This window comes from Suricata suricatta, chromosome 5, assembly GCF_006229205.1.
Source record: "Suricata suricatta isolate VVHF042 chromosome 5, meerkat_22Aug2017_6uvM2_HiC, whole genome shotgun sequence".
NCBI lineage: Eukaryota > Metazoa > Chordata > Mammalia > Carnivora > Herpestidae > Suricata > Suricata suricatta.
The window spans coordinates 48927615-48952798 of record NC_043704.1 but is presented as its reverse complement, the minus strand read 5'-3'; the positions used below and the strand labels follow the sequence as shown (position 1 = coordinate 48952798).

At 34.1% G+C, this 25184-nt stretch overlaps 2 protein-coding genes across 5 annotated transcripts in view; both read left to right on the top strand.

The window, feature by feature from the left end:
• SENP7 (SUMO specific peptidase 7) overlaps positions 1-15296 on the top strand; it is a 177723-nt gene extending 162427 nt beyond the window's left edge. For all 4 annotated transcript variants that reach the window (XM_029939204.1, XM_029939202.1, XM_029939203.1 and 1 more), the window contains 7 exons: positions 4350-4442; positions 5078-5202; positions 6234-6286; positions 10469-10518; positions 10612-10680; positions 11531-11681; positions 13470-15296. In XM_029939204.1, the coding sequence (XP_029795064.1) occupies positions 4350-4442; positions 5078-5202; positions 6234-6286; positions 10469-10518; positions 10612-10680; positions 11531-11681; positions 13470-13607 (679 nt within the window). In that variant the 3' untranslated portion in view covers positions 13608-15296. The remainder of the gene's footprint in view (positions 1-4349; positions 4443-5077; positions 5203-6233; positions 6287-10468; positions 10519-10611; positions 10681-11530; positions 11682-13469) is intronic.
• Positions 15297-17743: 2447 nt separating this feature from the next.
• Positions 17744-25184, top strand: part of IMPG2 (interphotoreceptor matrix proteoglycan 2) — a 76950-nt gene continuing 69509 nt past the window's right edge. The window contains exons 1-2 of the mRNA XM_029938698.1: positions 17744-17828; positions 18276-18527. Of these exons, the coding sequence (XP_029794558.1) occupies positions 17744-17828; positions 18276-18527 (337 nt within the window). The remainder of the gene's footprint in view (positions 17829-18275; positions 18528-25184) is intronic.

The window sequence follows — 25184 nt, the reverse complement described above, 5'->3', positions numbered from 1 at the left end:
TTTGGTAGTGCATGTGCATTTAGAAATTTGTCCATTTCTTCTGTGTTGTCCAGTTTGTTGACATATAATTCTTCATAGTAATCTCTGATGATTGCTTGTATTTCTAAGGGATTGGTTGTAATAGCTCCTTTTTCATTCATGATTTTGTCTATCTGGGTGCTCTCTCTATTCTTTCTGAGGAGCCTGGCTAGAGGTTTATCGATTTTGTTTATTTTTTCAAAGAACCAACTCTTGGTTTCATTGATCTGCTCGACTGTTCTTTTGGATTCTATATTGTTTATTTCTGCCCTGATCTTTATGATTTATTTTCTTCAGCTGAGTTTGAGGTGCTCTTGCTGCTTTCCTTCTAGTTCTAGTAGGTGCTCTGTTAAATTTTGAATTTGCGCTCTTTCTAGTTTGTTGAGATTGGCCTGTATTGCAATGTACTTTCCTCTTAGGACTGCCTTTGCTGGATCCTAGAGATTTTGGATTGTTATATTTTCGTTTTCATTGGTTTCCATATATTTTTTAATTTCTTCTCTGATTTCCTGATTAACGCAATCATTCTTTAGTAAGGTGGTTTTAACCTCCACATTTTTGAAGGTTTTCCAGACTTTTTCCTGTGGTTTATTTCAAGTTTCATAGCATTGTGATCTGGGAGTGTGCATGGTATGATCTCTATTTGTTTATACTTATGGAGAGCTGCTTTATACCCCAGTATGTGATCAGTCTTGGAGAATGTGCCATGTGCACTCGAAAAGAAGGTGAATTTCCTATCTTTAGGATGCAGAGTTCTAAATATATCTGTTAGTTCCATCTGTTCCAATGTGTCGTTCAGGTCCATTGTTTCATTAGTGATTTTCTGTTTGGTTGATCTATCCATTGCTGTCAGTGGAGTATTAAAGTCCCCTGCAGTTAGCACATTTTAGTCAATAAGATTGTTTCTGTGATTAATTGTTTTATGTATTTGGGCGCTCCTAAATTAGGCCCATAGATATTTATAATTGTTAGCTCTTCCTGATGGAGAGATCCTGTAATTATTATATAATGTCCTTCTTCATCTCTTGTTACTGCCTTTACTTTAAAGTCCAGTTTGTCTGATATAACTATGGCTACTCCAGCTTTCTTTTGGCTTCCAGTCGCATGATAGATATTTCTCCATCCCTTTACTTTCAACCTGAAGGTGTCTTCTGGTCGAAAATGAGTCTCTTGTAGACAACAAATAGATGGTTTTGTTTTTTGATCCATTCTGCTACCCTGTGTCATTTGGTTGCAGCATTCAGTTCATTTACATTCAGTGTTATTATTGAGAAATGTGGGTTTAGAGTCATTGTGTTCTCCCTACAATTCATGTTTATAGTGGTGTCTCTGGCACTTTGTATTCTTTGCAACATTTCCCTGATAGAGTCCCTCTTAGGATATCCTGTAGGGCTTGTTTGGTAGTCATGAATTCTCTCAATTTTTGTTTATTTGGGAACTCCTTTATCTCTCCTTCTGTTTTGAATGACAGGCTTGCTGGATAAAGGATTTTGGCTACATATTCTTCCTGTTCACCACATTGAAGATTTTTTGCCATTCCTTCCTGGCCTGCCAATTTTCATTAGATAGGTCTTTAACCACTCTGGTAGGTTTCCCTTTGTATGTGAGAGCCCTTTTATCCCTAGCTGCTTTCAGAATTCTCTCTTCATCTTTATATTTTGCCTGTTTCACTATGATATGTCGTGCCAAAATTCGATTGAAATTACGTCTTAAGGGGATTCTTTGTGCCTCTGGAATTTGAATGTCTATTTCTTTCCCCAGATTTGGGAAATTCTCAGTTAAAATTTGGTCTAGTATCTCCTCAGGACCTCTCTCTCTCTCTCCTCTTCTTCAGGAATTCCTATGATATGGATGTTGTTCCGTTTGATTGTATCACTCTGGTCTTGAATTCTCCTTTCCTGCTCCTTGATCAATTTCTCTCTTTTTTTTCCGGCTTCCTCTTTTGCTATCACTGTGTCTTCTAATTCACTTATTCTTCTCTCTGCCTCTTAAATCCTTGATGTGGCCACCTCCATTTTATTATTTATCTCATTTATAGCCTTTTTTTAACTCGTCACACTTATTTTCAAAGTCCCTAGTCATTGTCTCAGTAGCTTCTATGATGCTTTTTTTAAGCCCAGCGATTAATTGTATGACAAGTATTTTTAAATTCTTGTTCAGTTATGTTGTTTAGATCTGTTTTTAGCAGTTCTGTGGCTGTGACTTCTTCCTGGAGTTTCTTTAGGGGAATGTTCTTTTGTTTTGTCATTTTGGCTAGGTTTCTGTCTTTTGTCAGTTTTAAAAGCTCGTTGTGCACTGTGCACCTGTTAGTATTGCTCTGTTAATGGAGGCTTATTGACTGTCCAGGGCCTGTCGTTTCAGGAAATGTTCTTTAAATGGTGTCTCTGTTTCTCTTGTTGTGCCTTTGATTATTTTATTTCCCTACTCAGCGGTATCTGGGAATCTCCGTTATGCATACTTTGACTTGTTTCTTGGGGGAGCCCTGAAAAGGAAAACAGACAGACAAATACACCAGGAACAAAAGCACACAAATGCCCTGACAAATCAAACAAACAAATTAAAAGGGGGAAAGGAAGAAAAGAAAAGGTATGGAGAGGAAAGAGAAGAAAAGAAAAGAGAAGAAAAAAATAAAGGGGGGGCAGAAACAACAAAAGACAATGGACAGTCTAAAATCGTACAACCATTTGAGGGGAGAGATAAGGATGAGATAAGGGAGAATATATCTGGATAGCAGGAAAAAAGAGAAAAAGGGAGATAAGAAAAAGGAAAATCAGGCGTAAAAAAAAAATAAAAAAAGAGTCAAAAAGGTAATAATAATAAAAAAATAAGTACAATAAAAGCAGCAGCTCCCCCTAGCGGACATGTGTGGTTTTTGCAGGTAAGTCTCGGGGGACTGCTTTCCAAGCCCTCACTTAGGTGGTTGTGGAAAGAAGAATGGTGATGCCCCAAACTCTGCTGGAACTAAGCACTGCAAGCCACTCTTATGAGTTTGTTCTGTTTGTGCTGTGGGTGACCTTCGCTGTATTTTACAGGCCCACCTCGCTTCAAAATCTTAGTCCATGCACCTTTATGTTACCACAGATGAGATGTACTCGCTTTGGTGGCTGGCTTCTTAGCCTGGATCTCGTCGGGGCATGGAGCAGTTTCTCTTGGTGCCAGCTGGTGTTTGTGCTGTCGCTGCCAACTCCCTGCCAGGAATTCATAGGGTTTGGGGCTGTTTTTCTCTGATGCTTTGCGCTGCCCAGCCATTATATATGGAGTGAGAAGTTTTCTCTCCATCCCAGGTTTTGTTCTTTATCTCTTCTCTAGAGACAGTACTATGAGCATGTCCAGTTTCTCTTTCTCTTCCCTTTGTCTCTCATGGGCTCCACGCACTTTACCTGTGTTGGGCTAGGGCTCCCACCTCCCCGGCACCTGTTGGGCTGGGCTGTTTTCCAATCTCCCCAGTTCACACTCACTCAGGCATCTTTGATGTTGTCTTCTTTCTGGAGTCTGTGTGTTCTCCTTCCACTCTTGCAGATAAGAGTAATGTTCTTCTCAGTTCCACAGATGGTGCAGATGAAGTTTACAGAGCTCCCTTCTTCTCCGCCATCTTGGCTCCTCTCTGTGTCACAGTTCTTTTCTAGGTGGTTTCTAAATGCTATACTATAATTCCTTTTTATCCCTTATGATGCTTATATTTTAGTTATTTTTTTTTCTGCTCTCTTTATTTGGTAAACTCCTTAATGGCAATGTGGGTGATTTTTATTATTTATTCTTAAGAACCTAATAAGTATTTGTTGATGAAGTAAAATGAAAGATAGCTGAATGGTGTGTATATTTAAGTCATTGTCTCATAATTTCCTTATATATAAAATGAAAGGAGATGAATGTCATCTTTAAAAATATCTGAAAATATATGCTTCATTCCTCCTCTTCCATTAAGTTTAACACCTCCCTCATCACAGGTATATAACATTTAGACAATTCTCTTAAGGTTTAATGATAATATTTTTGTCATGCCCAGAGAGAACTAAACTGAATAAATAGGTATAGCTGTTTATATTCAGTTACTGAGCTATTTTTAAGAGCTTTTGAAACATTTTATAAATTGCTCCTTTTATTCTATCTATGACATTGTTTATAAACAGTGATTAGGTTTAACAATTAGGAATTAATGAATGAAAATTAATATTACATACCTTAATACATGTTAAATATTATATGTCTTAAAGAAGATGGTTAAGTCAACTGAACCTAGCATTTTTCAGTGTATAAAAATGACTCTGGAAGTTTTATCTTACATTTTAAATGTTTTATATGTAAAATACATCTGTCTTTCATGTTCCCAGAATGGCCCAGAGAAGACATAAAAGAGTAAGAACATGGACTCGTCACATAAACATCTTTAACAAAGACTACATCTTTGTGCCTGTAAATGAGTCGTGAGTATTTCAGATTATTTAAAAACAAAATTGGTGAGTACAGAAAAAAGTATTTTGTGTTTTTAGATTAGTAGTCAGTAAAAAGTATGGGTATGTATCTTAAATACTATGTTTACATTTTCCAAAGAAGTAACTAAAACTATGAGTGACCTACCTTGGATTTTGGTTTGACAAGTGGTCATATTGTAAATATAGTGGAAAAAATAAAATGACAAATGCCTATAAGACTATAATGACTGAGACATTGAGTTTTTTGTTTTTGGACTCAAAATAATTTCCAAGTAAAAGATCAAAAGATTTTAGAATAAATCTTAAAATATTTAATAGAACAAACTCTTTAAGCACTAGCAGAAAAAAGGAGTCTCTCAGTCTATGTATTAAAGCAGTTTTTCAATAGGAAGCACTGATTATATGAAAGTAAAAATTTGAAATAACTCAGATTTTACTCTAAGTAGTCTTACTACTTATTTAATTACTTTTGGAGTGTGTATTCCATATTGTGTCAGATATTACAATGTATTCTTCAAAATTGCTATGAAGCTCGTCCCACCCACTTCTCAGCTGTAGATCTAGAAGACATTGCTCTGCATTGTTTAGGTTTCATGTTATTAAGATTGTATTTCTTTTTTTAACAGGTCTCATTGGTATCTTGCTGTCATTTGTTTTCCATGGTTAGAAGAAGCTGTATATGAAGATTTTCCACAAACTGTATCCCAGCACTCCCAGACTCAGCAGTCTCAGCAAGACAACAAAACAACAGGTGATAAACTTAGTGTAGATACTGTATTTAGTGATGATGGCAACAGTTAAATGATTATAGTGAACAATATGAGGTTAAAAGATGGTGTATATATATATATGGTGTATATATATATATATTTTAATTTTTTTTGAGAGAGAGAGGAGAGAGGGACAAAGGGGGAAAGGCAGAAGGAACCAGAGAGAGAATCTCAAGTAGGCTCCATGCTCAGCACAGAGCCCAACATGGGGCTTGATCTCACAACCATGAGATCATGACCTGAACCAAAATTAAAAGTTGGATGCTTAAACTGACTGAGCTACCCAGGAGCCCTGGTGGTAGTTTTTTTTTTTTCTTAATGAAACTAATTAGAAGAAAGAATAAGAAATTTGAAATTTTCATATATATGCCCAACCTCATGTATAGATAAAATGTAATTCTTGTTGTAATGTTATGTCAAGTTTTATCATAGCATTTTTTATAGAATAATCTTGCTAACATGACTAAGAATTCATATAATGAATCTTCAGGCATACACCAGTTCAGATCTTTTGCCTCTTTGGTTAAGTTTATTCCTAGGTATTTTATTCTTTTTGGTGTAATTGTAAGTGGAACTGTTTTCTTAATATCTCTTTCTGCTACTTTGTTATTAGTATATAGAAATACAACAGATTTTTATACATTAATTTTGTATCTTGAAATCCTATGAATTCATGTATTTTAAGAGTTTTTGGTGGTGAAATCCCACATTTTTCCTTAATGTAAATGAACACATTTCTTGTTAATGCTAGTAAACTGACTAGGTTTACTTAAAATTCAGGTGTCTTAAAATTTTTTCCATGATTTTTCTTATGTTACAACCCAAATCTTAATTCAGTAAGCAAATAAGCCTACTTATTTTGAGAGAAAAAAATTATGTTTTATAGCTATAGTTTATGCAGTAAGCAGAATTATTAATAGCCATTGTCATTAATACTGGCCCAAACCAAATCTAAATACTTGGTATTAGATATAAAATAAACACTCATTATTACTTTATTATTTCTAACTAGATAATGATGTACATACTACTTCAACACTGTCCTTGGGCACAGAGGATTCCCAAGTAAGTGTGTTCTTTATAGATATGAAAGAAGGAAAACCCTGAGTGTAATAATTTTATCTGTAAAATAGGGCACAGTAAGGTGAACTATGGTGGATATTGTTGGACCATGAAAAGTTGTGTTGTTTTATGGTTCTTTGATGTGTTTTATGGGGAGAGGAAAGAGAACAAGTGAAATTGTCATTCTTCTTACATTTGTTTAGGTTACTTTAATTTTCTTGATTTGTTTATTCACTAGTTTATCTGAACATTTTGGTTGACTATTTCGTTAATTTCTGTGGGTCAGATGTATTTCTATTCTTCATTATGTCAGCATTTTTTTTAGCTTAGTATAATTTGTACCTAACCAAGCTTATATATAGATATTTATGTACAGTATAGTGATTTGACAAGTTCAAATGTTATCCTGTGCTCACCACAAGTATGGCTACCATCTATACCATTTACTATATTCCTTATGCTGTGCCTTTTATTTGCATTATTTATTCCATAAGTAGAAGCCTGTATCTTCCACTTGCCTTCACCCATCTTGCCCATCCCCTGATCCTGCTCCCATCTGGCAACCATCAATTTATTGTAGGTATTTATAGCTCTGATTCTGCTTTTTGTTTGTTTTTTTAGATCCCACATATGAGTGAAATCATATGGTGTTTGTTTTTCTCAGTATGACTTATTTCACTTAGCTTTGTACCCTCTAGCTCCATCCATTTTGTTGCATACCACATCTTTATCCATTCATTCTTTGATGGACACTGGGCTGCTTCCATATCTTGGCTGTTGTAATTAACACTGCAGTAAGCATAGTGGTGCATACATCTTTTCAAATTAGTGTTTTCGCTTTCTTTGGATAAATACCAAGTAGTGGAATTAGTGGGTTGTATGATATTTTTATTTTTAATTTTATTTTCTTTTTAGTTTATTTATTTATTTTGAGAGAGAGAGTGCAAGCAGGGAAGAGCAAGAGAGAGAGGAGAGAGAGAGAGAATCCCAAGCAGGCTCCATACTATCAGCACACAGCCTGATGCAGGGCTTGAACCCATGAACTGTGAGATCATGACCTGAGCCAAAACGAAGAGTCAGACTTTTAACTGACTGTGCCACCCAGACACCTCTCTATTTTTTATTTTCTTAGGAAGCACTGTGTTTTCCACAGTGGCTGTAGAAAACCAGTTTGCATTTTCACCAACAGTTTGAGGATTCCTTTTTCTTCACATTTTTGCGAATACTTGTTGTTTTTCTCTTTTTTATTTTAGCCATTCTGGCAGGTGTAAGATGATATCTCATTGTGGTTTGATTTGCATTTCCCTGATGATAAGTGATGTTGGACATCTTTTCATGTGTCTGTTGGCCATCTGTCTGTCTTCTTCGGAAAAATGTCTGTTCAGATGATCCTTTGCCCATTTTTAATTGAATTTTTGTGTGTGGGTTGAATTGTATAAGTTCTCCATGTATTTTGGATATTAACCCTTATCAGAAATATCATTAGTAAGTATCTTCTCCCATTCACGAGGCTGCCTTTTCATTTTGTTGATGGTTTCTCTTGCTGTGTAAAAGCTTTTTATTTTGACATACTCCCAGTAATTTATTTTTGTTTAAGTTTTCCTTGCCTGAGGAGAAAAATCTAGAAAAATGTTGCTAAGGCCAACATCCAAGAGATTTTTGCCAGTGTTTTCTTGAAGTAGTTTTATGGTTTCAGATCTCACATTTATTTTTGTGTATGGTGTAAAACACTGGTCCAGTTTGATTTTTATACCTGTAGCTGTTCAGTATTCCCAACACCATTTAATTGAAGAGACTGTCTTTTCCCCATTGTATATTCTTGCTTCCTTTGTGTAGATTAATTGACCATGTAAGTGTGGATTTGTTCCTGGGCTCTCTATCCTGTTCCATTGATCTATGTGTCTCTTTTAGTTGGCAGCACCATACTGTTTTGATTACTATAATTTTGTAGTATAACTTGAAATCTGATGTGGTGACACCTCCAGCTTTGTTCTTTTGCAAGATTACTTTGGTTATTTTGGGTCTTTTGTGGTTCCATACAAATTTTAGAATTAATTTTTCTGTTTCTGTGGAAAATATCATTGATATTTTGATAGGGATTGCACTGAATCTGTAGATTACTTTGTGTGGTATGACCTTTTAACAATGTTAATTCTCTCAATCCATGAATGTGGAATATCTGTCCATTTGTTTATGTTGTCTTTAATTTCCTTCATCAGTGTTTTATAGTTTTCAGTGGATAGAAATTTGACCTCCTAAGTTAAGTTTACTCCTAGGTTTTTGTTTTATTTTTTGGTTTTTTTTTGTTTTTGGTGTAATTGTAAATGGGATTATTTTTTAAATTTCTATTTCTGTTGTTTTGTTATTAGTGTATAGAAATGCAGCAGATTTCTATATATTACTTTTGTATCCTGCAACTTTACTGATTTCACTTATCAATTCTAATAATTTTCTGGTGCAATCTTTAGGGTCATAGATGGAAGGAAGGAAGGAAGGGAGGGAGGGAGGAAGGAAGGAAGGAAGGAAGGAAGGAAGGAAGAAGGAAGAAGGAAGAAGGAAGAAGAAAGAAAGAATCATGTCATCTGCAAAATAGTGGTAGTTTTACTTTTACCTTACTAATTTGGTTGCCTTTTCTTTCTTTTCTTGTCTAATTGCTGGACTTCAGTACTATGTTGAATGAAAAGTGGTGAGAGCGGACATCTTTGTTCCTGATCATAAAGGGAAAGCTTTTAGCTTTTTTCCATAAGTATGATGTTAGCTATGTATTGTCATACATAGGCTTTATGATGTTGAGCTATGTTCACTCTAAACCCACTTTATTGAGAGTTTTTATCATGAATGGATGCTTTTTCTGCATCTTTTAAGATGAGCAAATGGTTTTTATCTTTTAATTTGTTAATGTGATGTGTCATACTGGTTGATTTGCAGATACTGAACCATTCTTGCATTCTTGCACCACTTAATTGTGGTGAATGATTCTTTAAATGTAGTTTTGAATTCAGTTTGTTAATATTTTGTTGATGATTTCTCCATCTGTGTTTATCAGGGATATTGGCTTGTAGTTTTCTTTTTTGTAGTTTCTTTGTTTGGTTTCATTATCAGAGTAATGCTGATCTCATAGAATGAATTTGGAAGCTTCCCTTCTTTTTTTTTGGGGGGGGGAATAGTTTGAAGACAGTAGTAGATACTAACTCTTCTTTATCTGTTCTGTAGAATTCATCTGTGAATATCTCTGGTCATTGGCTGTTTATTGATTACTGATTTAGTGTTATTACTAGTAAATTTGGTCTGTTTCTAATTCAGTTTTAGAAGGTTGTGTGTTTCTAGGAATTTATTCATTTCGTCTACATTGTCCAAATTGTTGGCATATAAGTTTTCATAGTTTTTATAATTATAATCCTTTGTAATTATGTGGTGTTGTTATTTCTCATCTTCATTTCTGATTTTGAGTCCTCTTTTTTCTTGATGAGTCCGGTTAAAGATTTATTATTCTGTTTATTTTTTCAAAAAACCAGCCCTTGGTTTCATTAATCTTTTTCTATTGTTATTTCTTAGTTTTTATTTCATTTATTTCCACCCTGATCTTTATTATTTCCTTCCTTCTACTACCTTTGGGCTTTGTTGGATCTTCCATTTCTAGTTTCTTTAAGTATAAGGTTAGATTGTTTATTTGAAAATTCTCTTATTTGTTGAGGTAGGCCTATATCACTATAAACTAACATCTTAGAACTACTTTTATAGCATCCCAAAGATTTTGGGCTATTGTGTTTTCATTTTCATTTGTTGCCATGTATTTTTGTGATTTTCTCCTTGATTTCTTTGTTGACTCATTGGTTGTTTAATAGCATGTTTAAAATCCACATATTTGAGTTCTGTTAACTCTTCTTTTGTGGCCCTCCAAACTGTTATACATGGTCTAGATTTGGTGTCTTAATTGATTAATGTAGCCACCTAGTGATTTTTTTTTTTTTGTATGTACAGACCGCAGCCGCCTTGCTATCCTGACATAGGCTTATGTCAGTGAATTTCTGAAAAAAAACAACATTGGCTCACTTTAGATGATGAAAAGAACTCTTACTTGAAATTTTAATTTCAGAGTATTTCAAACATTATAAAGATTAACGGAACATTAATGTATTCAAACTGGTTTTAATTGCAAAATCATAAAAATTTCTGTTATTTCAGAGTACCGAGACAAATCTATCAGTACCAGTACCAAAGAAAATGTGTAAAAGGTAGGTACATGTTATAATAATAGTTTTCCCAGATATTTAAATTTCTTCATATAAAAATATGTACATCTTGATTTCTTCTTTTGATTTTCATAGACCATGCATTCTCATACTAGATTCCTTGAAAGCTGCTTCTATACAAAACACAGTTCAGAATTTACGAGAGTAAGTAACGACAATTTTACCCTCAATCTGTAATCTAAAATTGCAATAATTTTGAAGCTACTTTAAAAATTACTGAGAAGACTATATCAGTAATTATGTTTTAATATACATTTAGATGAGATCTACAATCTAATCAATAATAAATATTCCTTCTTGTATGTTAATGTTAAAGTATTAATATTTCTCAGATATTAATATGTATATATTGAAAATAAAATCAAAATTTGTATTCGTAACTGAACAAAAAAGCATAATTTTACAAAGGAGCATTGTAGATATTAGTGGTTCTCAAAAGTATCACTTTAGAGAAAATAGGAACTCTTACACATTTTTATGACGTGTGTGTATATCTTGGGGTGCCTAGCTGGCTCAGTTGTAGAGGGAGCATGTGATTCTTGATCTCAGGGTCTTGAGTTTAAGCACCATTGGGTGTGGAGCTTCTTCAGAAAAAAAACGGGGGGGGGTATTTGTGTGTGTATATAAGTGTATGTGTGTCTCTAATTTTATAATTTATTGTAGGATTTGGAAACAACTAGGAACTATAAAGTTTTAAAGTAATTTGTTAGTTTAGTAATTAATAAATATAGTAGTTTGCAAGTAATATAAATGAGCTTATATGTGTGAGTTGTAAAAGTTGGATTGTTGAAAAAAAGTCTAGCTTTTACTTTGAAACTCAGATGATTTTCTTTTAAATAGCAACCCTTGAAGCCTCACATATTATAATTTGTACTGTTAAATTTGAAAATTTGACTTGAGGCAACATATTTGGCAGCAAATATTTTCCCATCTTTGTGTTGAATAATAGTAAAGAGATTTCTACTAGAGTCACTCTTCTTTTTGATGATTCAAGGTATTTAGAAGTAGAGTGGGAAGTGAAACGAAAAACTCACCGTGAATTCAGCAAAACAAACATGGTGGACCTATGTCCTAAAGTTCCTAAACAAGATAATAGCAGTGATTGTGGAGTATATTTACTGCAATATGTGGAGAGCTTCTTTCAGGTATGTAAAGTTCTTTATTCACAGTTCCCAGCATGTAATCACAAATTACTAGGCAAAGAAAAAAGCAAAATATTACAGGTAATCAAGAAAGAAAAATAAATAAAATCACATATAATCCTGATATTAGAGTTATTTAATGGATAAGAACTTTAAAATGATTTGAATTATATGTTAGAGAAAATAGTCCAAGCGAACAAAATGGATGAAAAGATGGAATCTACTAAAAAAGATCAAGTGGGCATTCTGCAGCTAAAAATTCATAATAATGTATCTGAAATCAAGAGCTTGTTGGCACTTGTGATGAGCACTCAGTATTATATGTAAGTGATGAATCACTAAATCCTATACCTGAAATTAATATTATACTGTATATTAACTAACTGGAATTTAAATAAATACTTGGAAGGAAACTTAGGAACTTATTGCTTGAGCTTAATGGTAGACGTGGATATAGCAGAAGAGAGGATTAGAACTTAAAAAAAAAAGAACAAAGGGGCACCTGGGTGGCTCAGTTGGGTAAACATTTGGCTCTTGATTTTTGGCTCAGGTCATGATCTCATGGTTTGTGGGCTAAAGCCCCACATCGGGCTCTGTACTGACAGTGTGGAGCCTGCTTGGGATTCTCTCTCTCTGCCCTTCCCCTGCTCACTGTATCTGTCTCTCAAAATAAATAAATAAATAAACTTCAATAAATAAATAAATTCAACTGTATTTCAGAAAGAAAAAGAACGTAAAGAAGAGACAAGTGTGATGCATGTAAAAAATTCAAATGTACATGTAATTGGCATTCCAGAAGGATTAGGTTGGGAGAGAAAGGCAGACAAAAATTTGAAGAAAAAAATGTCAAAACTAAAAGACCCACATATTCAAGAAGCTCAGGAAGCCATAAGCTAGATGAGGACAGTGAGAAGCATGAGTATTCTTGTCTAGCTCATCAGCCATGCTATAGGTAACGGTATTGAAGAAATTTTAAAAGCAAAGGACCACACTCTGCATTTTAAACTGTCAGCCCATTACTTCACTCATTACCAGTATTATCTGTGAAGCCTTTGTCTCCTCTCCGGAGGTCAGGGAGGTGAGACTGAAAGTCCCCACCTTCTAAGTACATTATTGGTTGTCTTGGCTGCCAGCCCCATTTTTTGGTGTGATGTACTGTAGGTGGGTATAGAAGCAGGGTATTTTTGACTAGAAGCTTGCTTGGAGAATTCTTTGTTTTCTTTTTAATTATTGTTTGTTTATTTATTCTGAGATAGAGAGCATGAGTTGGTGAAAGAGAGAGAGAGAGATCTGAATCTCAAGCAGACTCTGTACTCAGCATGGGGCTCCTTCCCCACCCCCACTGAACCATGAGATCATGACCTGAGCTGAGATCAAGAGTTAGCCGCTTAACTGACTGAGCTAACCAGGTGTCACTTGTTTGGAGAATTCTTAAAGGTACTTTCAGCATGTCAGGGTTATAGTATACAGTTGGAACTTACGATATAATCGGGGAGGAAAGATAATGTATAGTTTTAGGTGAATTGTGTAGTATGTGAATTCTATCTCAGTAAAGCTGTTATTTAAAAAAGTTAGCAATGTTTTGGGGTGCCTGGCTAGCTTAGCCAGAAGAGCATGCAACTCCTGATCTCAGGGCCATGAGTTTGAGCCCCATGTGGGGTGTAGAGATGACTTAGCAGGAAAATAAAAAGCTAAAAAAATAGTTAGAAATTGTTCATTTCTTGTAAAATGAAATTAAAACAAGTTTGAATTTTACTGCTGAGGTGATTTAATTTTCTTATCTCTCATTAGGATCCTATTGTTAATTTTGAACTTCCAATTCATTTGGAGAAATGGTTTCCTCGTCATGTAATAAAGACCAAACGGGAAGATATTCGAGAGCTCATTTTGAAACTTCATTTACAGCAACAGAAGGGCAGCAGTAGCTAGTTAATCTGTACAAACATGACACAGATGTTCTTTAAGATTACTGGAAAGCCGCTTACCAGCATTTGTGTTAGTCCGCTCACAGAGAAGAAAATAACTTGTGGTAGTTTTATAAGTCATTGAACATTATTTAAAATAAGATATAATATTAGATCGTTGGGGTCTCATAGATGCAGTGGAAAATGGTGGTAATATAGAGAAACCTATTAGAAATTAAAATTTCTTAAATATTTGATATTTTTCTGGTTAAATATGCTTCTGATTATGCAATAGCATATGTAAATGCGGGAACGTTTTTGTAGATAATAAAACTGTGTGATCTGTACTTCCATATAACTGGGAGTTGAGGGAAGTTAGGTCCTCCCTGGTGCCAGCCCCAGTGCTTGTCACATTTGTTGACAAGTCACATTATCTTGTAATCCTATTCTTTGCGGCTCTAGCATGCAATATGAATACTATGTATTTTTTTTAAAGAAGAATTTAGTATTAAGGCTTCAGAAAATGCCATTTACGGCATCCCTTCTAAATAGTGTAAAAAAAAGACATGATGTTAGGAAGATGATTAAAATCAACTCTTTCAAAGCGCAGCTTATTTTTCTCAGTTGCTAAACGAAATTGTTACTCTGGTGTGATTGTTACATGTTTTCTTTTTCTTTTCTCGTCATATATGGGGATCTGGGAATTTAGTTCATTCGTTTAGAATGAAATTTGGAACAAAAAAAATTTAGCTACCCAAAAGAGGTTTTTAAAAATTACATATATAGCTCAACTTAGTTCTTTGAGGTAATAGCTATATAAATATTGACTTCTATTCTCATATGCTAGAATACATGTACACACTTTCTGTAAGTATGAAAGATAAAATTGATTTCCTCATAACTTTAATTAAAAATATCCTTAAAATCTTATTTATTAATTGTTAGAACTAAATATATAATTTTATAGCTATTTACCCAGTATTTATCTGCAAAGCCGGATTGCCTGAATTGCTTTTATATTTTTAAATTGTAGTTTTTAGAGACTTCTGATCCCTATGAAGCATAAGTTTTGATTAAAGGTTCAGGTAAAAGTTTTGAATTCATGTGATGATAGTGGTATTATATATGATTAAAACTTCACAACCTTTTAATGTTATCAGGAAAATTTTGAGGGGACAATTATATTGTATTTTCTCAGATAAAAAACATGTTTTTTAAGGATATTATTTTAATCTTCTGTTTTAAGTATCTCTTGGATTTATATTATTAAATGTATATATAGCAGTGAAGCAAAGGCAATTTAAGATAAAGCTAAAATTTTATTTCAAAATCATGTGAATTTGAAGTTGTCAGTTAAGCCTCAGTATTTTTCAATTTTCGTTAATCTTGTCACCATCTTTATATTGTTAAATATTTGTCTTTTGGAGATTTCTCATAAAGATGGTTATAATTACATGTTTTCATTCCCAGTATGTGTGTGTATGGGAGGGGATTTAAAAAATGACTGTTAATTATTTTGTACATCTAACTTTGGGAAACCAAGTATGTAATACATCTTCTTATGACTTCTTAACTTTTTTGTTTGTATGTTTTCCAAAGGTAACACTGTCTTTTATCATGTTTTGAATATTGTTTAAAATTCATTTTCCTAAATTCATGTGGAAATAATGTGTTGAGAATATCAACATTTTATATTAAACATGTTTCCAATTCATTAAGGTGTAATTTTCTTTTCTTAAGAACCATGAGACATTCTTAGAAATAAATTGTTAAATTTATGATACCCAGTGCATATCCTATAATTGATGCTTAGGTTAATTTCTTTCTTCCTTAACAATTGTATAGTTAATTCGATTGTTCAGGAGACATTTTTGGAGCATGTACTATTAGCAGGCAGTTTGCTAGGTACAAAACAATGAACTTCAGCTTTTATTCCAGAGTCATTTATAGCTAATGGGAGAAATGGCAGTATGAATCGTTTTAATAATGCTGGTAAAACTGGTCATAGTGTTTCTTGGGGGCTCAGGAGGGAGTTCAGCCTAGTTTGTCTGTGTGTGTGTGTGTGTGTGTGTGTGTGTGTGTGTGTGTGAGAGAGAGAGAGAGAGAGAGATGTAGAAGACAGATAGTAAGAGGGTTGTCACTGGACAGGGAAAGTCTTCCTAGAGAAGATAATACTATTTTAATTTATAACTCTTGAGATAAATAAAAGTGTTAGCTTTTTGGGGGGGTTATATCTAATTACTTAACTAGGATTCAGGAAAAGTTTTATTCCTCTTATAATCAGCTTGTTTTCTTTTTATGTTATGAGGGAAATAGGGTTATGTCATACAGAGCCATTTCTAACCTGGTTCCAATCTATGTGCTGTCCTCATCTTTCCACTGTCACCTACTTTTTAATTCTATAAAATTATCCATTTATGCCATAATTGCTTTTGGCTTAATACCAAGCTTAAGGCTTTTCTTCATAGCAAATTATCTTGGGTTTCCCTTCTTTCAGTAATATTTATTTGGAAATGTATTGAACTAAAATAAATATGAAATGCCATCTGTATTGAGTGGTTTTTTTTTTAATTGTGAAAATGACCTGTAATTGTTGAACTATATCTGGACTGGGAGAAGTGTGAGTGGACTTGCATACTCTGAAGACTTGCTTGACCAAACTGTATAAAACCTTATTGGAAAACATAGGCTTTTCCTTCCTTCTTTAGAGTCTCTTGTAACTGAACTTGACCTTCTGGAAATTTGGAAACTTTGCCCAGGAGCGGCTAAAAGACAAGCTTCTGTGGGTATGTGGCTTCCTTGTGTTGGTATGGTCTACACCCACCTACCTGGTCTCTTCTCTTAAAAATGAGTGCATCCCTTTGATGGCTGAAGAGATCAGGGTCAGGACTATTTTAGGATGCTCAAGAGAAATGTGCTTGAAATCTTTACAAAAGTTTTTTCCCCCCCAGGGGCGCCTAGGTGGCTCAGGTGATTAAGTGTCCAACTTTGGCTTAGGTCATGGTCTCACATTTTTGTGAGTTCGAGCCCCGCGTTGGGCTCTGTGCTGTCAACACACAGAGCCTGCTTCATATCCTCTTACCCTCCTCCACTCATGCATGTACACACTCTGTCTTGTGCTCTCAAAAATAAATAATAAAAACAAAACTTTTTTTTTTCAGAGAACTTCTCCAGCGGCACATGACATAAGATGTAAATCCAGTGCTATTTGATAGTAAATCCGAGCTTCCATAGGGACTTTGACTAATTTAATTGCTTTCTGCTAGGTTTATTTGATAAAATAACTGCCCTAATACAAAGAATTTTGTCTAGTCCCATTGTGGTAACAGTTATTCTTTGTCGGTTAAGAGTTCCTCATGTACATAAACATTCTGGGCCTCTTGTTTAATAACTAATTAAGGAACACAGCATGTGGCTGTCATTTATATTGTATGATTAGTATATGCCAGGCACTATTCAAAGCCTTTTCTGTGTATTAACTAATTTAATCCTCACAACAGCTCTATCATGAGTTAGCTTTATATTCCTTTCCCATTTTATATAAAAGGAAGAAGACATTAAGTGGTTATAACCAAAGATTTTCAAGTTTCTTGTCAAGGAGAGAGATTTACAAGATAGTAACTATGACAAAACTAACTAGAGCTAGTTTTGTATGTAGCTCTGTATTTCTGAAGTCGATAGGTATAGTGAATATGGGCTTACAAATCATAGGGCTTATAAATCATTGGGCTTTGGAAGAACCCAGAGAACATGTGGAGTCTATCAGGTTCAACTAATAGCTTCAGAAAAATTGTAAAACTCAGTGAATTATGTGTGAAACACTAAGTGGACTGCCTGTTAAAGGCAAAGAAAGCGTCGTAAAGAGCTTAGCTGACTAGATTAGAACAAAGAAATTGTCTCTCCCAATCTGTTCTAATTAGTTTATCTCTTCTGCTTTCATGGCATGCTGCTTAATTCAGAAAAGAAGTGAGAGGTATTTTGAAAGGACACCCTTTTTATTTAAGTTAATTTATAATGGTTTTGGAATGGTTGTCAGTTCTCAAACGTAAACTTTTACATGTTAGACCTTTTCTATAATAATTTGTTACTGGAAGTTTCAAGGCTTTTTTTTGGGGTGCTCAAGGATTTTGGCCTCTCTTTATTCCTTTGATTTTGGCCCAAATGATTATGTTTCCTCATTTGGGGAAGATTTCTCTGGTTATTTTGATATTTGTCGTGATAGAAGGAAACCTTCCATCATTAACAGGTATTTTAAAATCTTTATGTACTTTTTATCTTTCCTTATATCTGTAGTGTATTCTCATTAAAAATAACATTATTTGATAATACTGTTGTAGGAAGTTGAATCAAATACTACTGTGTTAAGTTTTGATATTGCTTCATGTAAACTTTTAAAATCCCTGTTAACAATTTTGGTTTTCCTCTTCATTAGTAATTTCTGCTTCAGTCTTCCGCTTATTTCTTGTGTTGAAATGGGATATGTAGTTGATTTTCATAACCAAGAATCTTGAAATGAATAGGAATTAGATGGAGAAAAGATTACTTATTCCGCCTCTCCTTAAGCGTGCATGTTTATAATCTGAGCATTGACTTCAAAATCCAAATGTGGCACGAAAGTCAGTTTTTCTTTGTTACTTTTCATTCTGTATCTTCATTCATTATCAGAACACTTGTCTATGCTTTCACTCTGTAGCACAAACGTACATATCTTTAGAAGATATCCAGGAACCCAAGAGTGCAGTTTCTTTTCTCCTGACTGACTCAGAATCCAGAGAGCCTTCTTTTTCTACTGAAAAGAAACTACCTCTGGACCACAGAGAAGCTGAGAAACAGTGGTTGCTCAGAAGAAGGCGATCTATTCTGTTTCCTAATGGTGTAAAAACCTGCCCAGATGAAAGTGTTACAGAGGCTGTGGCAAACCATGTAAAGTACTTTAAAGTACGAGGTAAGCGAACATTTAAACCTTGGGGCTCCATTATGAAACTCAAACACAATCCTAGTATGTTTGTTATATCATGTTAAAATTCAAAGTATGTGTTAAAATTCAAAGTATGTGATAATTTAGACAGTGAGCCAAATGTTATCTTTCTATTAGTTATGGAAAAAGGACTTGCTAAAAGTATAGTATTTATATCGCTTCAGATGAAAGTTTGCGTTAAGAGAGGAAATGACTTAAATCTTTGAAGCACTTTGAAAATACCGGTTTATGTTACTGAAGGTTTAATTATTTTTACTTCATTAAGTAATTTGCCTAAATATACCCACAAAATATATTTACCATGTTATACTTACCTATTTGGCTAATTTACTTTATGTACATGAAAATATAATACATTTCTATATTTTATAGTTCAGACATTCTGCAGATTTATGCTGGTTGCACTCTGGTTGGTACACATAAACCTTATATCTAAGATGGTGGCACCTCTCACAATGGACCTTAAAGCAACAGAATTAGTATTTTATTTTTAAGTAAACAGTATTATCCTTGATTGAATACTTTTTCATTATGTGAATTCATTCTCTATTTCTTAAATTTACTCTCTTAAATTTTCTAACCAAAATTGCTTAATTGACCATAACATGTCCCTCAGATTTGAAGGATTCTCAAACTTTGCTTTTTGCTGCTCAAGAGACAATGTGATATGATGAATGTGTTGCTAGTAAATTAAAGTGGAGGTGGATGATTAAATGGCAGTGAAATCAGATTATTTACGTATTCTTTTCAACAAATGTTTACTGGGCACTTACCATTTTCCATGCACTGGGCTCTATGAACCTTTAGTCTAAGCTGCTACTTTATCTTCTCTCTATTTTCCTCCATCTTGTCCTTCCCCTCCTCCTCCTCCCTCACCAAAGTAAGCGATTGATTGATTGATTAATTTCAAAGCAAGTGTTTTTTTTTAAGTTATTTAAATTCCAGTTACTCAACATAGAGTACAGAATTAGTTTCAGGTGTATAATTTATGTGATTCAACTCTTACAGCACCTGGTTCTCATCAGAACAAGTGCACTCCTTAATCCCTATCTCCTATTTCCACACCCATCTCCCTACTGGTAATCATCGGTTTGTTCTCTATAGTTAAGAGTCTGTTTCTTGGTTTGCCTCTCTCTTTTTTAACCTATGCTTATTTATTTTGTTTCTTAAATTCCACATATGAGCTAAATCACATGGTATTTGTCTGTCTTTGATTGACTTATTTTGCTTAGCATAAAGTCTGTAAGCAAGTGTTTTTAAAATTAAAAAACTAATACCAGATCTTACATATATTTAATTTTTTTATTTTTTAAAGTGGCACTGTATTAACACCTTTTTAAAGGAGTGTATTTATAACTCTTGATTATACTTTGGGATTACCAAACATTACGAAGCAATAAGCGCTCCTTTTGCTTTTGTAATAGAAATCCTTTTGTGTATAGGGCATATGCCAGAAGTGGCAAATTCCAACGAGAGTGGGTAGAGAATAAAGGACCAAAGATGAATGTGAATGGCAGTTCACAACTTACCAAAATGTGATTTCTTTTGCCTGAATTTTTTCTTTTAAAATAAATAGATCAGAATATCTAGGTAGATGCTGGTTAAATGGTAAAGAGGAAATACCCATTTAAGAAATGTGGTTATGAGAGAGCGACGCAAAACCTGAGAGACTCTTGAATACTGAAACCGAACTGAGGGTTGAAAGGATGGGGTAGGGGGAGAGGTGGTGGTGACGGAGGAGGGCACCTGTGGGCAAGAGCACTAGGTGTGGTATGGAAACCAATTTGACAGTAAACTATTTTTTAAAAAATGTGGTTATACCTTTTAGTTTCTTTGCTCTTGTGTTTATAAATTCAAGAGATACAATTGAAAAAGAAGCCAACAAAATAAAAGCATTCCTAGAATAATTGATTGTAAAATACCCATGCTGTGAATGAGATCATTAGAAAGGGACTTCACAGAGCTAAAAGGGTGGGCACAGCACATCAGGATTTTAACAGTGTTGATGTAGCTGTTACTGGCCTTGTGAAGAGCAGATATTTTATGGTTTTGAAAATTAGGAGAAATGGATATTTCAACATAGGTCTTGAGGTTTTGTAGGGATAATTGGATTATGCCCTTAGAACCAAATGTTTGAAAATAGGAGAGAGAGGTCCATTCAATGTCCAACCAAAGATCTGAGCTCTTTCAATTTAGTGGTTTGTCCAATTTTTCCTTCATAGAGAATTTGGCTTCAGTTGCTAGTTGATGTAACAACTTGGAAAAATATCTTCATTTAAGTAAGAAGCAACTGCTTACTTCAACCCAATGATTTGCAAAATTAAACAGATACTTAGATTGCTTGGAGTTAAATGCAGTTAATACTGTCCTCCTACTTTAAAAAATTATATTTGTAGGTGGGCTTTTAAAATATAGCTTTATTGGTATATACTTTGGTGGATTATTAGCTGCATATTTAAATTATACAATTTGATTACTTTTGACAAATATATTTACCCTTGAAATCATCATGCAGTTAAGATAATGAATTTACCAGTCACCACTAAATATTTTCTTATTTGCCTTTGTAATCTCTCCCTCCCTCAGCACTTCCCTTTATCCCAGTACTTAGGCAACCACCAACCAGTTTTTTTTATCACTGTGGATTGTTTGCATTTTCTACACTTTTATATATAAATGTAATCATACTACATACTGATTTTTTGTCTGGCTTCTTTTGCTCAGTGCAATTATTTTTATTTTGAGACTCATCTGTGATTTTTTTTTGTGTATCAGTAGTTTGTTACCTTTCATTGTTGAGCAGTATTCTATTTTATGGATATACCACATTTTGGGATAGTGGTTGTTTTCAGTTATTGGTGATTATAAAGAAAGCGGTCATGAATATTTGTGTTCAAGTTTTTATGTGAACAAAACCTTTTGGTTAATCGTGGAACGGCTGGGTCTCATGACAGGTGTATGTTTAATGCCGTATGAAGTTGCTGAACTCTTTTCCATTGTGGCTGTCCCACCTGCACTATTTTATTTAGAGTTCTAGTTTTTCCACATCCTTGCAATACTTGGTGTAGTCAGTCTTTTTAAACTATAACCATTTTAGTGACTGTGAAATGATATCTTAATCATTTTGTGGTTTTAATATGCATTTTCTTAATGGCTAATGATGTTGAGCACCTTTTTCATGTGCTCATTCATGTGCATATATCTTTTGGTGAAGAGTTTATTTAAATATCTTGCTCAAAAAAAATAATTGGGTCATTTGTCTTATAGATTTGTAAGAGTTCTTAAGGTATTCTAAATACAAGCTCTTTGTCAGATAGATATTTTGCATATATTTTCACCCAGTGTGTGTGGCTTGTCTTTTGCTTTTCTTAATAATGTCTTTTGAGAAACAGGTTTTAAATTTTGATGAAGTTCAACGTAACACTTATTGCCTTTTTTTTGTGTGTGTGTGGAACATGCTTGCTTTTGGTTTTATCTACGTTTGCCTAACCCTAAGTCACAAGAATTTTCTATTTTTCCTGTAGAAATTTTATAATTTTCAGGTTTCATATTTAGGTCTATGATCTACTCTGAGTTAATTTTTGCATATGGGGTATATGGGTCAAAGTTAAATTTTTGCGTATGCTTAAGCCAATTGTTCCAGCACCATTTATTAAAAAGATTATCCTTTCTTGCCTATAAACCTTTATTGAAAAATCGCTCTTCTGTGTATAGTGGGTCTGTTTCTTCACTCTTCGTTCTCTTCCACTGATCTGTATGCCTGTTTTTATGCCAGTACCATACTGTCTTGATTACAATGTCTTTGAATCAGATATGGAAAGTTCTTCAACTTTGTTCTTTTTTCAAATTCACATCATTATGTTAGGTTCTTTATCTTTCATATAAATATTAGATCAGGTTGGCAACTTATACAAAAAGGGCTGCCGGAATTTTGATTGGGATTGGGTTGAGTTTATTGATCAATTTGGGAAGAATTCTCATTTTAACAATCTTGAGTCTTCTGATCTATAAATGTGATACATCCCTCCATTTATTTAGGTTTTCTTCATTTTTCTCTTGGCAGTGTTTTGTAATTTTCAGTGTATAGGTCTTATAGCTCTTTTTATCAGATTTATGTATTTTATTTTTTATGCCATTGTTAATGTTATTTTAATTTCTTTTTCTTAATGTTTATTTATTCTGAGAGAGCACACAAGTAGGGGAGAGGCAAGAGAGAGAGAGGGAGAGAGAGAATCCCAAACAGGCTCTGTGCTATCAGCGCACAACCCAACTCAGGGTCGAATCCATGAACCATGAGATCATGACCTGAGCCGAAGCCAGGAGTTGGGCACCTAACTGACTAAGTCACCCACGTGCCCCAGTGTTATTTTAGTTTCTGACTGTTCCTTGCCAGTATAGAGGCATACAACTGTATTTTGTATATTGGCCTTTTTTTCTATAATTTGCTAAATTCACTTATTAGCTTTTTTGTATATTCCTTAAGGTTTTCTACATAGATGATTATTTTATTTGCATATAAAAATAATTTTACTTCTCATATTCCAATTTATATACCTTTATTTCTTGCCTTATTGCATTAAATTGACTTTTGCATATGCTTTGGGTACCATTATTCTGAGCAGAAAATAAGACTTTGTTCCACAATGGATTTCTATGTACTGGATAAGATGCACAGCCTAAGCCCTAGTAACAGGATTAAAGACAGATTAAATGCGGACAGTTTCTTATTCAGAATATTGTCATCTGTATTTTGTCTTCCTCCAGCAGTTTGCAGGGCAGGTTTTCTCTGCTGCAAGAAAGACATTTTTAGATCAGTTATCTTTTCCAAAAAAAAAGTTATCTTCAGCAGTCACTAAAGGCTACATGAAAATTTAGCCTTAGTTTGACAAGGATGGGACTTAAGAACAGGTTGACTTCTAGGCCATAGTGAAGTATGTGGCAATTGTTTCTGATGGCATTTTGCCCTTCTTAATACCTCTTTCCCTGGACGCAGGCTGATTTTACTGTTGACTGCCTGCAGTGTCCTACCTAGGTTTCTCCTCTCTAAGCTGGATGAATGCTCCAGACTTCGCCCCAATTCTCCTCCTCTATCAAAATGTAAGTGTTCTGAATCCTGTTATTCCAAGTTCCCAACTGGCGCTATTCCATAGCTCCCAACTGGAAAGCCACTGAATAAATTCCCTCCTTTCTGGAGGGAATTACATTTGTTTACAATTTTATTGATACATAATTTACATACCATGCAACTCATCTATTTAATGTATATAATTCAATGGTTTTCTAGTATATTCACAGAAACCTGCAACCATCATCACACTGAGTTTAAAAACACTTCATCACTTCAAAAAGAAATGTCATACCCTTTAGTCATCACTCTCTTCTCCCTGTATTTCCCCTGCTCCTCTACCCTGGCCTAAGCAACCATGAATCTGCTTTTTGCTTTTATAGACTTGTCTATTATGGATATGTCAAATAAATGAGATAATATAATATGTGGTCTTTTGTGACTGGCTTCTTTCACTTATGTTTTCAAGGTTTATGCATGCTGTAGCATATATCAGTAGTTTATTCTGTTTTATGTCCAAATAATAAGATTTTCTTGTATGATATACCACTTTCGTTTATCCATTTCTTAGTTGATGAGTGTTTGGATTGTTTTCAGTTATTTGGATGTACCTAGGAATAGAATTTTGGGATCTTATGGTAACTCTATGTTTAACCATATGAGGAACTGCCAGATAGTTTTCTAAAGTAGCTGCACCATGTTACATTCCCAACAGCAGTGTGTAAGATTCTGATTTCTCTATATCTTTGCCACACTATGATTTTCCTTTAAAAAAATTGCAACCATCCTCATAGGTGTAAAGTGATATGCCCTGGTTTTGATTTGCATTTCTCTAATGATTAATAACATTGGACATTTTTTAATTTGCTTTTTGGTCATTTGAACATCATCTTTTGAAGAATATCTTGAGATCTTTCCCTATTTTTTAAATGTTTTTTTTATTATTGAGTTGTAACGGTTGCTTATATATTCTAGATACAAGTTTCTTATCAGATAAATGACTTGAAAGTATTTTTCTCATCCTCTGAGTTGTCTTTTCACTTTCTTGATGGTGTTTTCCATGCACTAAAGTTTTTTATTTTGATAAAGTCCAATTTATCTATTTGTTCTTTTTCAAAATTGTTTTGGTTATTCTCGATTCACTGTAATTCCATATGAATTTTATTTTTCTTTATTTTAGAGAGAAAGAGAGCACAAGCAGGGGAGAGGGGCAAAGGGAGAGAGAGAGAGAATGTCAAGAAGGCTACACACTCAGGATGCAGCCCTATGTAGGGCTCAGTCCCAAGACCTGAGCCATGATCAAGAGCCAGACACTGAATTGACTGAGCCACCCAGGCACCCCTCCATATGAATTTTAGAATTAGCTTGTCAATTTCTGTAAAGAAAACAATAGTTTTTTGATAGGATTGCATCAGATCAAGTTGGAGATAGTGCTATCTTAATGTTAATGATTCGTGTGTGGATGCTTTAATTTGCATTTCTCTGAAAATGAATGATAGCACTTTTTCACACATTTCTTGGCTATTTGTATCTCTTCCTTTGTAAAGTGTTTGTTCCAG